This window comes from Vulpes lagopus, chromosome 9 (assembly GCF_018345385.1).
Source record: "Vulpes lagopus strain Blue_001 chromosome 9, ASM1834538v1, whole genome shotgun sequence".
NCBI classification, from domain to species: Eukaryota; Metazoa; Chordata; class Mammalia; order Carnivora; family Canidae; genus Vulpes; species Vulpes lagopus.
This window is the reverse complement of record NC_054832.1, coordinates 52,509,176-52,525,571: the sequence shown is the minus strand read 5'-3', so window position 1 is coordinate 52,525,571 and position 16,396 is coordinate 52,509,176. Positions and strand designations below refer to the sequence as shown.

The 16,396-nt window shown below is 46.8% G+C and overlaps 1 protein-coding gene and 1 long non-coding RNA gene across 15 annotated transcripts in view; one reads left to right on the top strand and one right to left on the bottom strand.

Annotated features, from left to right (window-relative positions):
• Positions 1–16,396, bottom strand: part of ZNF704 (zinc finger protein 704) — a 242,056-nt gene that overhangs the window by 51,870 nt on the left and 173,790 nt on the right. For all 5 annotated transcript variants that reach the window (XR_005989897.1, XR_005989896.1, XR_005989898.1 and 2 more), the window contains 2 exons: positions 13,122–13,225; positions 7,921–8,189 (listed from right to left, as the gene is read on the bottom strand). Coding sequence is in view for 2 of the 5 variants with exons in the window: in XM_041768963.1 (XP_041624897.1) it covers positions 7,921–8,189; positions 13,122–13,225 (373 nt within the window). In the remaining 3 variants the exon portion in view is untranslated. The remainder of the gene's footprint in view (positions 1–7,920; positions 8,190–13,121; positions 13,226–16,396) is intronic.
• Positions 1–16,396, top strand: part of LOC121498790 — a 115,962-nt gene that overhangs the window by 96,378 nt on the left and 3,188 nt on the right. For 7 of the 10 annotated variants that reach the window (XR_005989905.1, XR_005989907.1, XR_005989903.1 and 4 more), the window contains 6 exons: positions 1,377–1,608; positions 2,519–2,553; positions 3,976–4,234; positions 5,259–5,319; positions 9,311–9,358; positions 12,750–12,894. This is a non-coding gene — a long non-coding RNA (uncharacterized LOC121498790). Of the gene's footprint in view, positions 1–1,376; positions 1,609–2,518; positions 2,554–3,975; positions 4,235–5,258; positions 5,320–7,612; positions 7,741–9,310; positions 9,359–12,749; positions 12,895–16,396 lie in introns of those variants that run through there. The other 3 variants (XR_005989906.1, XR_005989902.1, XR_005989908.1) reach the window with 3 other exon arrangements.

Sequence of the window (16,396 nt, the reverse complement as noted above, 5' to 3'; positions counted from 1 at the left end):
GGGGTAGATTCTTCTGATGTCCCCTATCCCTATCTACACCTTCGTCAAGAGCTTCTCCATTCTACTCTTCTCAGTTACTCCACTTGAGTACACCACCTGCTTCCTGCCCGACCCTTGACTGATACAGGGGGAAGGTTGTAGGTTATTAAAATATGTGAACAGGTGTGCCTGGGTGGCTGTGTCGGTTAAGCATCTGCCTTTAGCTCAGGTCATGATCCTGGGGTCTTGGGATCGAGCCCCGAGTCGGGCTCCCTGCTTGGCGGGGAGCCGGCTTCTCCCTCTCCCTCTCCTTCTGTTCTTCACCCTGCTTGTGCTCTCCTTCTCTCTCAAATAAATAATAAAATCTTAATAAGAAAAAAAGCATATGAGCATTATCTCTTTGTGATGGGAGGGTATGGAATGCAAAGCAAGATGTATTTTTGTGAGGTGGAAATATTGGAGAGGGATGTCTTATTTGTACATTATCCTCAAATGTAAAAATTATCCTATTTTTAATTTTAAGAAATCATTTTCTTAAAAATGGAAGTCACCCTCTTAACGCTTGGCTTGAATAATCTGGGAGAATAAAAGTACCCTGAAAGGATGATCTCAACTCAAATGAAACCAAGTGTCTTCTCTCTCCATATGTGATGGATGTTCTTATGTCCAACCATGAGGCCCCTTACCTGGTGATTACGTACTCTGCAAACTCCCCTCACCACATCCAATGGAGACAAATCCTTTGTCTACAGACTACTTGCTGTTACATTAAAAACAAAACAAAACAAGCCATGGGAGGAGGAGAACAGGAAAAAATAGCTGAATAAACACTGCCTGGGTTGCCACATGGGTCCTAGCTCGCCCAAGGAGGCCAAAGCAAGCAGAGCTGCTGGCAGAGTCGCAGTGGCCAAGTCTGAACGTGTCCACCTATGCTTCAGCCTTGGCTGCCCCTTGCAGCTCTAAGAGAAGGAAGTTCACAGAGCTGGGATGTCCGAGGGAGACGAGGCCACCCTTGGTTGGGAACCACATTGTGCTAGGGTCTTCTATACATTAGCTTCACTTAACCCTGACAACAACCCCAGGGAGTAGAGTTCCTGGCAGTTACAAGCAGACACCCATGCCTGGGGTGAACTTCTCAGCAGCTTCCAGGCAAGCTCTTTAGTCACCTGCCTTGGGTGCAGTAGGCCCCGATGGCTGGAGACAGCCCCCTGGAGCTGCTGCACCTCTGCGGCAGTTTTCAGATGGTCTCGGACACCTGCCACTTGGAGCTAGACGCTGAGATCTTTGGCCAGGGCTTCCCTCATCTTTTTCTCTGCTCGCCCTTTCCACGGCAAGGCTTAACCCTGGTTTTGAATCATTTCATACCTGGAATACATGGCGTAGCTTCTATCTTCCAGAAAGAACCCAGACTGGTCCGCAGGACTAACAAGATGACTGCAGGTCACCTTCAGTTCCAAGAGTGGAAACGTGGCTGAATTTTGAAGTATTCAATCACATGCCTAGGGATAAGTCCAATGAAAGCTACATTCCAGAAGGTACATGCACGTCACTTTACTGCCCAGCTTACCACACAGCGGCCTGGGGTCAATACCAAGCTGCTTTTTCGGAGGCAACTGTGAAGATCCTCAGGTATGTTTTATGTGGCGATTGAGGCGTACATGTATGTGTACCTGTGTGTACGTGTGTGTCTACTGGGGGTGGATGCTCATACACCCGAGCCTCCCCAGAGAGGACCAGGGTCCCTGAGGGAAGGGGAGCATCCAATTATTCATCATAGAAGAGTTTGCTGCATTATACATGCTTCCTCAGGCTGCCTTATGTGGGAGGAACCCACACTACTTGGCAGAGGCTCCAATGGCTCTCTGAGGACCAAGAGGTCCCCTCAGGGCCTCAGCACGTTCCAAAAAGATTGAGAAGTGAACAGATGGTATTTAAAGATTCAGTAACTGCCTAGAAGCTGGTAGGGGTTCCAGTCCTTTCCTTTATTGGGAAATAGCCTTATACGTGTCATCTCAACTTTGGGGCCTTATTTCTTTACTTGTAAGACAGCAGAAGGGAACAAGTAGTCTCTGGGGTGTGTGAGGTTAGTGCAAAGTGATGGGTGAACTCAAATGTGTACCAAACATGGATTAAACATCTCCCATCTATATATACTGCTTGCAGCTGCCGTGATGATAAAATAAAAAAATAACAAAAAGATTTCTACAAATGGAATAATACAGCATGTATTCTTTTGTGTCTGGTGACTTTACCAGCATAATGTTTTTGAGATTCACCCACTGTTTCACTTCAGGATTTTTTTTTTTTAGGTTGAATTAATTTTATAAGGAATTTAGAAATCACCCACTGTTTCATGTGTGGGTAGTTTGTTTCCTTTTATTGCGGTGTGGTGTTCTGCTGAGTGAATATACTGCAATTTATTTGTCTATTTACCTATTTATGGACATTTGGATTGTTTGCAGTTTGGAGTGATAATAAAACTGCTATGAACTACAAGCCTACAAGTCTTTTTGTGGACATATGTTTTCTTATCTCTTAGGTAAATATCTAGAAGTGGAATTGCTGGGTCATATGGTAAGCATATATTTAACTTTACAAGAAACTGCCAAACTGTTTTACAAAGTGGTTGTACCATTTTACATTCCCACCAGAAATGAATGAGAATTCCTGTTGCCAATACGTGGGATCCTGCACACCAAAAAGTACACACTGTAGGATCCCAATTACTTGAAATGCTACAATATGCGAAGTTGACCTACAGTGATGGAAGTCAGATAACTGGTTGTCAGTTTTTGTAGGGGCTGTGGGGGGCATTTGGCTGCAGAGGGGCACGAGGAGTGCTGGCCTTAGTTAGGGTGGTGGTTGCTCAGGTGGAGAAATCAGTCAAACCCCACTGAACTGTATCTGAAAATGGGCTCATTTTTTTGTGTGGAAATTATACCTACATAAAGTTGATTTAAAATGATTTCTGTAACAAGGACAAAAGCATTCATGGATAATAAAAACCCCCTACTCATACATTTTCTCAATCGGTGGATTCTACAAGTGCATCTCATGTTTGGGATAATCTGGACATTTCTGGACATGATCAAGTGGGTCCTGTAACTTGGAAAAGGGTGATTGCCGAAGTCCCCTGAGGTCCAAGACTCCAGATCTTATGTACTGCTTGGTTGAGAATTCTGAGGTCCTGTCACTCAAGAGCCTAGATCTCACTCTCCTGTATCCTGATCCTCCCCGAGGCCAGTCCGCTCCCCTGATCTGGCTGGCGATGCTGTGTCATCACCATGAAATCCCTACAGTGTGACCCCGAGCTGCTTTTCTTAGCACCGCCCTCCCCAGCAGTTCTAACAGATGGATCTATTTCTGGAGCGGCAGTTCTTGCAGAAGGCACTCTCTGCTCGGAATTAGTGGGTTAGGAATTAAGTCAGCGCAGAGACTGGCAACCGCTTCTTCTTCTTCGGGAGGGCTTTACGGGTTTGTTTCCTTTTCATTCACAATTTAAAGTGACTCATTGCTTTTTTGGTTCTGAGAGATTGAAAATGCCAAGCGGAGCAAATGATGAATTCATTGTTTACTACTGCACAATCATCACTAAAGCACCTTATGTTAACTCAGCACTTTTCCCCTCTGACTTGACATTTTCCCCAGTCCACGGGTAAGAAGGGTTCATAGTCCAGAGGCCTGTAAAATAAATGAAAATGATGAAGGCCGGAATGTAGTGACCGGCTTTGAGTTGCTGCTGCTGTTCTGGAATGTCGAGTCCTGAGTCAGGTTCCCTTGTAGGCCGGCCCCTGATTTCTGCCCCTGTCACTGCAGCCCTCACCCCTCACCTGGTGGGAGGCTGGCCTCTCCCCTTAACTCTCAATGGGCCCAAGCTGGCCGGAGTGGCCGAGGGATGCAAGTGTCTTGATATAGCCAAAGTGGGGACAGGATGCAGAAGCGAGGTGAGCACCCCCTTCTCTCTGCACTCACGCTTCTCAAATCTCTATTCAACAGGTATCAAATGGGTAAAAAAAGGAAAGCAGAGTGTTAGCGGCCAGCATTCCCCAACAACGTGGTGCTATCATCATCCATATTTTGCAAACGAGGACCCCGGGACTCAGGGGAGCCAAGCCACTTGCTTACGGTCACCCAGGTGCTGGAGCCGGGGTGCGAATCCCAGAGTCTGAGCTGATGTATCCTGTTCCGGGAGGCCCGAACTCAGACTCTGACGGAATCAGGACTCTGCCACGGAAACGAAGAGTCCGTCTTAGCGGTTAGCAGCACGTTTTCTGGAGGTCTCCCGGGGACAGGAGGCGAACCCGAGGCCTTCCCGACAGGTTTCCTCCCGGGCTCCGGGGGGCGGCGGTGGTTAAGGCCGCCGCGCCACCTGGTGGTCGTGCCGGGAACTGCACGCCCTCAGCCCGCAGAGGCGTGGCCGTGGGTGGGTGCTGCTGGCGCCCGGCCTGCTCGCCCACGGGGCTGGCTGCTCCGCGCCAGGAGAAAGCAGCCTTTCATTTCCCGTTCTCGAATCGCCACTACCGGGGCTGCTTGGAAAGCCACGGGGGCTTCCCGCGGGCAGTGGGCCTGCTGCAGAGCGCCTGGAGTTCCCCGCTCTGCCCCCGGGTCTCTCCGGGCCTCTGCACCCGGAGCCCACGCTGCCACGTGAGGTTGGCTATCGCTGCCTCCGGTGATTTTCTCCCGTTACTCCCCCCTGCGGGCAGAGGGAGATGTGGATTCCTTGAGTTAATCCGCTTCAAGGGTTTCATCTTTGCTGTTTCCGCTGACCTCTAACACATTATAAGCTACAGGACCTTGGGCGATTCCCGTGACCTTGGCAAGTGTCCTCTGCAGGAGGGGGCTCTGAAGATGCCCAGGCTTTTTTGTGATGATGAAATGAAATGCTGCACTTAAAAGCATGTAAACTGTCACTAAATTTGCAAATGTAGTTGTTCTCAGCCAATGTTTCCTCCTCACTGCTGGTAGTAGGAGATAGTGCCTGGCCTGGGCAATAGGGCTCAGACTATCCTCCTCTTTACATAAGAGGAGCATGGGTCACCCCACGAGGTGACAGTGAGGTGTCCATGTACAGGAGGGTGGTGAGAGGAGCGACGAGAGAGCTTCCATAAGGAGGAGGAGGGCCAGGGCCACTTCTTCATAATCCGATTTTGGGAATGCTGTCACCTTTGCTTAGGGGTCAAAGAGGTCCGTTACAATATTGCTACATTCCGGCACATGGGGTTTTAGGGTCTGCACATCCCTTCTACTAATGGTCACATTTTGCCTTCTCCATTATCCAGAGAGAAGTTTCATAATACCTGTCTGCTGCGTTTAGAGATGAAGAAGCTGATAATCAAAGAGGTGAGATGATTTTAAGTTCTCAGGGTAGCAAAGTTGAGGGTAGAATGTGGGTCTTTTGACTGTTCAGGGCTCCTTCATTTAACCACCCACCACGTTCTCTCTTTCAAATATGGAACAGGGGCTTCCAAACTTCTTAAACCGTGAGCCCCAGTATGAGATAATATTTTGTGCATTACACACGTTAAGTGTATAATCGAAACAAAAGCATCAGGAGACAACACCGACCCTGGTTGAGTACAATGCATCCTGTTCTGTCCTATTCATTAAAGAAGCGCTATTCACAGCTCATTAAATTGACTCATAACCCGTTAGTGGAGTGAGACCTGCAGTTTGGAAAATACTGATCTGGAAGGTTCTCAGACAATCCCCATACAAGATGTAGCCACCACAATTGTTCATGGTCTCAAATATATGATGAATCAAGGGAATGAAGAGAAAAACAAGATGAACTCAAAGTGTCACTGACTAGGATGTATTGTTAAATGGATTAGGCAAATTAACTCTTAGAAATCTTTAGAAATAGGATTTTAAAAACTAAAATAACTGCACCACAGTTCCTGAGTTTCTACCACATGGTCAGCACGGCATTTGTCAGTTCTGATCATTGCTGTCTCTTTACACATCTGAGTCTACCCACCCAACTTCCAACCTTAGAGGAAGTGGCTATCCTCAATCTCAGGACATTGTGCCCTGTGTCTGATGGGCGCTCAATAAATTAAAAAAATGAATAGCAACCATCCCACATTCCCATTACTCTCACTATTCAACAAAATTTTAAGTTAAAAAGGCAACAACCTGGTCTATATGAGGTCCATGATTTAAAAATTAGTGACTATGAGCACAAACAGTAGGGATATCATCCTGGGAAAATCCAGGGTCTGAACAGAGGGGAAAAAGCATAAAGAAAGAAGGATGAACATGTTTCTAATTCATGCATTTATTCCTACTCTCTAGTATCCTGCAGAGTGGGTCTGTGCCCTTCAAATCAAGTCACTTTGTAAGGAAGCTTTTTTCTCCCTTTTCCTTTGGTGACTCATTTAGTTGAAACCTATAGACTCTAAGTGCAAGTCTGACCAATGCAACTTAGTTGTGCAAGCGCTTGATTTTTGGCTCATGACTGCATTAGGAATGAAAGGCTGTGGGAGGCTTTCAGGGGTGCACCTTACAAGCCATGGGGATGGAGGGGCTGAGAGTCCCTGCCACAGGGCCAGGACCTGCTTAATGAGAGCCACACAACACACTCAGATGACCCCAGAAAGAAAGTCCGTGCAGCCCGACGCAAAAGGACAATGCTTCAGGTCCACAGGGCTGTCTCGCCTGCAGGTCCCCACTGATACAAGTGCCAGCCTCTCTCCCTGAGTAGTCAAGCAAAGACACAGAATCCCTGGGGACCCAAACGATGCTGGTACCACTCCAGCCCCCCTGCCCAATGGAGTGCTATGTAAAACAGCAACTCTTCATGCTACTTCCCCTGGTGAAAGAGCAGAGGCTATGTGAGTGCCCTGTTCTCTGAGTCGAGAGACTGCCTGTACAACCTCCACTGCTACCCACGCTGAATGATGCTAAGAGAGAGGCAGGGAGGGACAGCTGGATCGATGCCATCTCTTTGTTTTGCTCTTTGAAATGAATTGGGGGAGAAAGAAAGGTTGTACCGCAACTGCAGTCCTCACGGTTTTGCTTTGGACCTTGGTTTGTGAATAGTCATTAATAACAAAGCAACCAATAACAAAAGACCTATATGTGAAAGAACAGTTTCATATTTATATGGAGATTTAAAAAATAATGTTAAGCTGAGACATAGCAGCTTCGCTTTCTTCTATGAAATAGAAATACTTTTGGAGAATTGTGGGTGAACATAACGATTTAAGCGTATGTGAACAAAATGAAAAGAATATGAGCTAATTTAGGTCGAGCAGACCTGTGTGTGTTTGAATGACAGCTCTGGCCCTTTCTCGCCTGCATGATAGGGGTGAGGTGAGCGCATGACCTCCTGAGTCTCAACCTCCTCCTGTCAGGATGGGAAAATAATACTCACCATGCGGGACTGCTGTGAGGGTCACATAAAAATAGAACCAATTAATTCATTAAATCGACGAATTCGATCTTTTTCACTTTTGATTGGGTAAATATGCACTTTTTAGTATCTGAGTGCACACAAATGGTTGTATGTCAGCTTGCACGTATGTTCCAAGCCCCTGTTATAAAAATAAGACGCCGAATATGCTTCCCAACAACCCTTCAGGGCTTACTGAAGCAGAAAAGTGAAAAATTGAGTATGAGTTTTATTTTACAGGTGAAAAGATAAAAGTCCCAACAAGCGGGTGCGGGTGGGTTCACTGCCAGACCGAGCCTCCAGTGCGCTCCTGGAGCTTCCACCCACAGGCGAGCCGCAGCTCCCCCGCCGGAGCCCTTCCCCCAGCGCCCGGGGGCGGGGGCGGGGCGGGGGCCGGGCCGGCCGGGGCGGGCACGTGTGCGTGGAGCCTCCGACCGGGGACTCGGCGGCCGCTGTCCTGGGCCAGGACCCCTCGCCGGTGGGCAGGCCGACGAGCACCGGAGGTCGCACCGGCCCCCCACCCCGAGCGGTGTGGCCGACACACCAACCTTTCTCTTCCGGGGGATGGGCTCGTCAAAGAGCAGGTTGCTGGCCTCCGCCTCGTCGATGCCGTCGTCCGGGGGCGGGGGCGGCGGCGGCGGCGGCGGCGGCGGCGCGGGGCTGCGGAGCGGCTTGAAGCTGTCGGCGGACAGCGGCGGCGACGGCGTGGACGGGTTGGACTGGTCGCTGGGGGCGCTCCAGCTCCAGTAGCCGCTGCTGCTGCTGCTCGAGGGCACGCCGCCTCCCTCCTTCCAGGACCCGCTGAGGCCCTCGGGCCCTGCGCACAAACACAGCGTCAGCGCCCGCCGGGCTGCGCCCCGGGGTGGGGGTGGGGGCGGGGGGGCACCGCGGGTGTGAGCGCGTGTGCACGGGCGCTCGTGTGTGCGTGCGTGTGTGCGCTCGTGCGCGTGTATGTTCGTGTGTGCGCACGTGTGTGTGCACGTATGCGTGTGCTCGTGCGCGTGTCTGCTCGTGTGTGCACATGTGTGAGTGCGTCTGCTCGTGTGTGCGCACGCGTGTGCATGTGTGTAAGCGCGTGTGCTCGTGTGTGTGCATGTGTGTGAGCGCGTGTGCACTCGTGTGCGCGTGTGTGCCTGTGTGCGTGCGTACGTGTGTGAGCGCATGTGCACGTATGCGTGTGTGCTCGTGTGCGTGCGTGTGCGCGCGCATGTGCACATGTGTAAGCGCGTGTGCTCGTGCGTGCGTGTGCGCATGTGTGTGAGGGCGTGTGCACACGTGTGCACTCATGTGTGCACGCGCGTGTGCCCGTGTGCACACGTGTGTGCCCGTGTGCGCCCGTGTGTGTGCATGTGCGTGCATGTGTGCGCGCAGCAGGGGCGCGGGTCTCCGCTCAGGAAAGCAGTTGCGCCCTCCCGACAGTTTGCCACGGTTGGGCAGGTAAGACTGACTCTGAACGTGGGGGGGGGTCGCGTTGCTCCATACTTTGTAAACAGCTATTTCAATCACACAACAGGTTTTTCCTAACAGTTTTCTGATGTGTGCGGTTTTGTTCGATGCTAGTTTTGCAGGATGACAGTGGAGATTATGTGAAAATAAGAAGAAAAAGAAGCTGTGTTTGCTTACGGAGGGTGGGGGCGCTTTGCCTTTCTAAGAAAAAAATCTTGGGCAGTAGTCTCCCCCCTCTTCTGCCCTCATTCCCTATTTTAAAGAGAACTTTCTCAGAGGTCTGTGATCCTTGCATGACATTTATAGAAAAAGTCTCTGATGTAAGAGATTAATTTCCGGATAGTTACCTACAGATCTACCTTATTGTAACAGCTCATTCGAACGAATAATAGTGCCCTACATTTGATGAGTGTCTTGCATCTCCCAGAGCTCACTCATACGATCTCACGCCATCTGTGTCTACGAGGGAGGAACCTCATGTCTATTTTACAGATGGAAGTCCTGAGGCACCTGGAAGTTAAGTGACCCGCCACATGACTGGTATGTAACTCAGACGGGTGCCAGGCCCAAAGCCTGGTCTACCAGTTGTTCTTCTCCTTCATGCATGTGGGCCTGTGTCGTGAGCAGCCTCCCTTGTCTTCAGCAAAGCTGAGATCAGAGGAGAATTTATTGGTAATTAGTACTGATGAGACTGGTCTGGGATTTTACCTTTCCTCTTGTGGGGAAACATTATGAAATGTTTGCTAATGTGGAGAGATCTTTGCCCAGCTAGAAGGTCTTGTCGCAGAGGAGGGGACTCTTTTAATCACTAAGGATTTGCTTTATCTTTCAAGATGCCCAATCTTAATGAGTGTTTGTATAAATTCTTTCTAAAGGATAATTTCTCCTTCATATTTATGTACATTCTGAATATATTAAAACTATATTCTAAGTACAAGGGGGGAAAAGTCTCAAAACGCCTCATTAAAAAAATGCTGCTAACATCTGTGTAATTAGTAATGAAAACAAATGGTAGACTTGGATTCAAGGGAAAAGTTCTTAACCGCCTTACATAATTACGGATTGCTAGCATATAGATTCAGCTGTGTCAAACAAAAAGTTCACTGAGTGGACTGACGTTGAAACAGCAAGAGTAAGTCATCCATCTCATTCAAGCAAGGCTCTAACAGAATGCAGTGGTCATTTGTGAGGGCTCACACCTTGCCAGCCTCAACAAAACCCAACTTAGCCTCTCACCCCTGCGGTCTACACAGAGACTGAGGCACTGATGGGGCCCGAGTCACCTACTGTAAACAAGAAAGCTCCATTCACTACAACACTGTTTCAAGGGGAGCCTAATGTAGGGCCCTAGGTAATATTACCTGCAGTGACAATTACTTGGCATGGCCGGCTTAGGAGGCCTGTAAATCTACTGTGGCAAGCACCTGAAAAATAAAATAAGTTCACGGTGCTAGATGTGTAGTCATGGTAGGTATGAGTGACGGAATTTATTCTGAAAACCAACTACTATCACGGCGTGGCTACACTGCTTCATGTCAATGCCAAAAGTTACCTTGTTTACTTGTGAGCCACCTTTCCTTTAGAAACACTATTTAAACAGAAGGACAATTTGATATAGAATTAAAGTTTTCAAAAAAGAAGTCAGAACCAGTTCAGAGTGGTTTTTTTTTTTTTTTTTTTAGAGAACAGCATCTTCTTTTCTTAAACAAATATTTGCCCCCAAATGCAGACACACACTGCTGGACTCTGTCTTTGCAGACCCACATCCAGACAAAACGATCCTTCTCAGACCCAGAAAAGGAACACAACAGTTTTCAAAAACTCACTGACATACGGTAATTCTGGATATAATCTTGATTTCTAAAGAAATGAACAATTCCTTCATTTTCATAAACTGCTTTCCCCTTTAAAAAATTTGCTTCCTTCCAAAAAAATTTTTTTTGCTTCCTGTTGTAGACTAAACGGGAGATAATAGACAACTTGGGATTATTAATTGGGTAGTTATTATTTTTTTTTAGATCATAACAAACACTGAATTACTTTCTTTATAACTGTGCTAACAAAAGTTTTCTTTTTTTTTTTTTTTTTTTTTTTTTTTTAAAAGTTTTCATTGAAGAAGTGAAAAGTTTCTTTTGATTCTAACTTTTTAATACAGAAGAACATTAAAGATGTTCTCAATTTAAAAAAAAAAGACTACAACAGTAAAAATGATGATTATAGCAAAAACATAAATTTTTTTTCCTCTGCAGTTCCTTTTTTCTCTGTTGGGTTTTGGGGATGCCTTCAGTTTGGGGTTTACTGTAATCTCTCTGTAAGAGGCATTGCCAAGCTGAGAAAGGTAAGTCAGGATGCCTGTTTGCCAAGAAGCCCGGAGAAGGTCAGGTCATTCAACGGGGATGGTCAGGTTTATTTCCAGAGCACCTTACACCCCGGTTGGATTAGAGTAAGGGCTGGTGAAGACTCACTGGATATTTAGCATATTTATTTTAATATCTCATGCTGAAAAGCAAATTATGTGGGAACCGTGGCTCAATCCCATAACCGACTAGGCTAGAGAAGGTTTTCCCTTGCTGGAAAGTTTCATCAAGTGCACTACATTTCAGTGAACTGCAGTCTGGCTTCCACCCATGGCTGGCCCACTGTGAAGGCTCTTGCCAAAGCCACTGGTGACCTTCTACTTGGTACAGAATTCAGTCCTCATGATTGACCTTCGGTAGCACCAGAGGCTCTCCTTGAAACATGCTTTTCCCTTGACTTGCATGGAACCACACTCTCCTGGTTCTCCTCTAGATCTCTGGGGAGCCTGCAGGCTCCCCTCGGGCTCTTTTCTCTCTGCTGGTCTCTTACATGATGACGGGTCTTACCATTGCCCTTAGCCACCTTCTTGTCACACTCTACCTCTACACAGCCCCCCTGAGGGGATCTCATCTCTTTCCCTGGCTTCACCATGATGCCTTCCAGTCCTGCATTATCAGCCCCGTCTCTCGCCTAGATTGTACCCAAATCCCCACCAGACCCGGACCCTTGGAAGGTCCTCAGGGTCTTCCTACTGAACATGTTTCAGACTAGACCTTCATCTTGTTCAGCAGCCCTGCTTCTTCCCCTAACAGTCGCCCAAAGATCTATGCCTCTGCTCTGCTCCCTATCTCAGGGAGGAGCCTCCTCCTGATGGCCTGGAAGTCACCCTTATGGCTGCCTCTCTTTCATCCTCTCCATCTCTCACCAAGTCTTGTTGATACTACCTGCTTCACCGTTCTCATTTATGTCCTATTCATCCCCACTGTGACCACCAAGGTCCAGGACACCTGTAGGGTTGTGTTTTTTGTTTTTGCCTGTAATCCCCCTCATAACTTTCCAGGGCCTACCACTTAATAGCTATCCTATTGCCTTAGATTAATGTTCAAACTCCTAGCCAGGAAAACATGGCTCCTCTTGATCGATTTGGGTCATGCTCTCCAACCTCATCTGCTGCCCTCCTGATTTAGCCTATGGAATTACGTGCGTCAATATTATATCCTAATTAAGATGGAAGATGTGGAATCAGAAAGATATCCACATATCTTTGGGGATTGGGGATTTTGGCTCTGATATTTACAAGGCAGTTACCCCTCATTTGCCTCAGTGTAAAATAGCAATTGTAACATTTCATAGAGTCGTTGGGAGAATTATATGAGATGCAGTAAGCTTAGTACTTGGCACACAATGAGTGCTTAATGAATGCTAGTCATCAATCTAATTGATAGGATTTTTCCCCCAAAGAAATTGTACAATATGAACGATTGAGTACGGACAGTTTTCAGTGATGTTTCCAAACCATCAAGTATGGTACCTAATCAATATATATTGAATGAGTGAATGCACTACATACTTATATTTGATTAATTTTATTATTCTGTTAGGATAATACTTTTTCAAAATGTTTAATATCCAGAGTTCTTTGATCCAACCGCCTGTCCAATGGACCAGAAATAATGCTGGTGAAAATAACTTCATTGGACCAATCTCCATTTACCTGGGAAAAAAGGAGCACAAGCATTGAAAGTTGTGTTCTGGAAAGGTGCTGGAGCTCAGTAAATGTGAGTTGAGTGGATGGAGGTATGAATGAGATGTTGTGAAGTCCCTGGGAAGATGAGGGGGAAGAGGATAGTTGTGATGTCTCCATTTCTCCCACATTTCCCCTTGCTTTCTGCTAATGGGTGACAGTTAACTGTTTATTGTGTTGGACAGAAATGAGGTCCCTCAAAGAGAGGCTCTGCTCTTGGTGTCAGGGGTCCCTTCCCTATGCCCCATAGCCCAGGCTTACCATTTGGCCGCACAGGAGGGCTTCGAACCAATGGGCTGGTAGACAAACTGGTTAGTACCATTGCTGCTGTCACTTTGTCCATGTCCAGTTCCTCCGAAGATTTCCTGTAAAACAGGGAAGGGGGACACTGTTATCTGTGCTCGCTCTGTGCCTTTTGTGGGCCATGTGCCCCACATGTACCATGTACCACATGCTACTACACACATTTACACCTTTAACGTTATCCCCATAAAATCCAAACTTTTGTTAGTTTTATTGTACAGATCAGAAATTCTGCTGAGGTCCAGAGATTAAGTGATCCAGTCGAAATCCTACAGTATGAAAAAGAGAAGGGTTCATTCATTGGCTATTCATCTAACAAGTGTTTATTGAGAGTGCACTATGAGTTAGACCTTGTTCTAGGCATAGGTAATGCATGGTGAACTACAGACAAGGCTGGTGGGGAGAAACACAATTACCAGTAAACAAACAAAAAGGAATAGAATAATTTCTGATAGTGACAAGGGCTATGAAGTGTATAAGGAGGTTGACATGACAGTTATTGAGGGTAGTTGCACTTAAGGTGGCCAGGGATGGTTTCTCTGAGGAGGTGACATCTGAGGTGAAGTGTGAAGGGGGGGGGGCAATCAGTTTTAAGGAGGTAGGGATGTGCCCTCCAAGCACAAGGGACAGCTATGTAAAGGCTAGGTGGTGGGAATAAATGGTGGGTAGTTGAAGAAGGATCTACTTTGGGGGAGAAGGGGAGAAGGGTGCAGAGCTGGTCATGTGGGGTCCTTTGGCCATGGGAGCTGTTTCAGTTTTATTCAAAGTGGGATAGGAAGTCACTGGAAGGCTTTACACAGGCCTAGTGACATAATATGATTAAAAATAATGATCTGAGCTACTATACGGAGAATGGATTTTAGGGAAAGCAGACTAGAAACAGGGAGGCCAGTTAGGAGACAATTGCTAGGAATCGGGATAAGAGGACATAGTGGCTTGACCTAGGGTAGGGGCAGAGGCGCCTGATGGGGCAGGACAGGCTGGAGCACCGAGTGTGGGAGATGAGCAAAAGGGAGCGCTCCAGGATGGCTCCCAGCTGTTTGGCTTCAGCATTAACTAGCACCATTTACTGAAATGGGCGGCAGTGGAGGAGAAATGCAATGAGAGGTGTCTAAACTCCAGTGCTCTGTTTCACCACACTCTCCTACAGGAAGGACGGGTGATAGGAGTAGTTACCACGATATTCAAGTGAAGAGCCATCTTCACTGACATGAAGAGGTCACTCTGGTTCATTACTTTTGGCCAGTTAACCCGAGTGAAGGTTCGTAAGATAATGATCATTGAGAACTGGAGCCAGCTTGCTGAAGCTGATTTCAATAAAGAAGTTAATATCGAGAGGCAAAAATTTATGTGGTACAGTGGCATCAGATAAATTGTACCACCTCCTGAGAGATGAACATTTTCAAACTAGGGAACAGTCAAAGATGTACAACAGAGGATTAATAAACCATATTAACCAACGAATGCCACGTTTACCAACGTGCCTTACATGGATGGTGTGCTGTATAATTTTTAAAGCAGTGAACTCTTAGAGATGGAAACTTTATAGCATCACTTCACAATACACAGGGAAAAGAGATTCCTAAATTGGAGAAAAATCAAATTGTTCCCCAATTTGGGAGGGCTGCTTGATTAATTTCATCATGAAGTTATTAAAATTATTACAATCTGGCTCTCTAATGTCCATGACAATGCTAATTACTGAACAAAGCTTACCCTTTTTTAAAAAAGATTTTATTTATTTATTCATGAGAGACAGAGAAGCAGGCTCCTTGCAGGGAGTCTGATGTGGGACTCGATCCTGGACCCCAGGATCACACCCTGAGCCAAAGGCAGATGCTCAACCACTGAGCCACCCAGGCGTCCCCAAAGCTTACTCTTCAATCCAAGGTACCAAAAGATGAGAATCTTTCAAATTTTCTCATATAGTTATTCTCAAAGCACCTTACCCTCTTTCTTGGCAAACTCTTCTATCAAAAGACACATTAATTTTTTTTTTTCAGAGAATGGTAATTAAATGCTTCTAGAAAGCAAGCTTGAGAGTACACAGTGAAATTCACTTTGCCAGAGTTTTTTTTTTTTTTTTTTTTTTTTTTTATGATAGTCACACACACACACACAGAGAGAGAGAGAGAGGCAGAGACACAGGCAGAGGGAGAAGCAGGCTCCATGCACCGGGAGCCCGACGTGGGATTCGATCCCGGGTCTCCAGGATCGCGCCCTGGGCCAAAGGCAGGCGCCAAACCGCTGCGCCACCCAGGGATCCCTGCCAGAGTTTTCAAGACAATCTCATATACTTAGGGAAAAACCTGCTCATTCATTTGGCACACAATTAAAAGATTTTACAATATCCATAATTGACTTGATCCTCATATTTGGGAGTAAAGGTGATGCCAGTTTCTTACAGAAACAAAGCCTCTTGAAACAGGAACTTAAAGTGCCTTAAGGTGATTTTGAGTATTTTTTTTAAAAAATTTTTATTTATTTATGATAGTCACAGAGAGAGAGAGAGAGGCAGAGACACAGGCAGAGGGAGAAGCAGGCTCCATGCACCGGGAGCCTGATATGGGATTCGATCCCGGGTCTCCAGGATCGCGCCCTGGGCCAAAGGCAGGCGCCAAACCGCTGCGCCACCCAGGGATCCCGATTTTGAGTATTTTGTTGTTTCATTCTCCCACGTAGTCATGGTCACGGGGGAAGGAGTAATGGGAGGCCTTGAAGGAGAAAGGTTTGCTCCACACTGAGCTCTGTAGACTGTGGGGCTTCTCTGACCGGCTGCCACCCACCCAGCCCAGCCATAGGGATCACTCCACGCCAGTGGGGGGCACACACGAACAGGCTGCTCTGACATCTCTTTCCACACTGAATTATGAGAGAGGCTGATTTCTGTTTCCAACTGTCAGTCTCTTCTTTTGCTTATTAACAAAAAGCTGGAAGCCAGGAGAAGCAGCCATGAGTTGGCACAGGGAAATGACACGATTGTAGGGAGAAGGTGCCCCTGCCCTCTGCCCTGATTCTAAAGGGACTTGCTATGCAGGCACGCCTTTTTCCTCTCCTACAGCTCCGTTTCAGGAACATTCATTTTTCCTTCCTCAATCTGCTTTGTATCTTTTTGGATTTTTATTTTTTTATATCTAAGGCGAACATTCTGTTTTAGAGGTCTAAATGCCAGTTAAATCCAAAATTCATTTATGTGTTTTTTAAACATGAAGATCAACAGAGAAAGTATCATT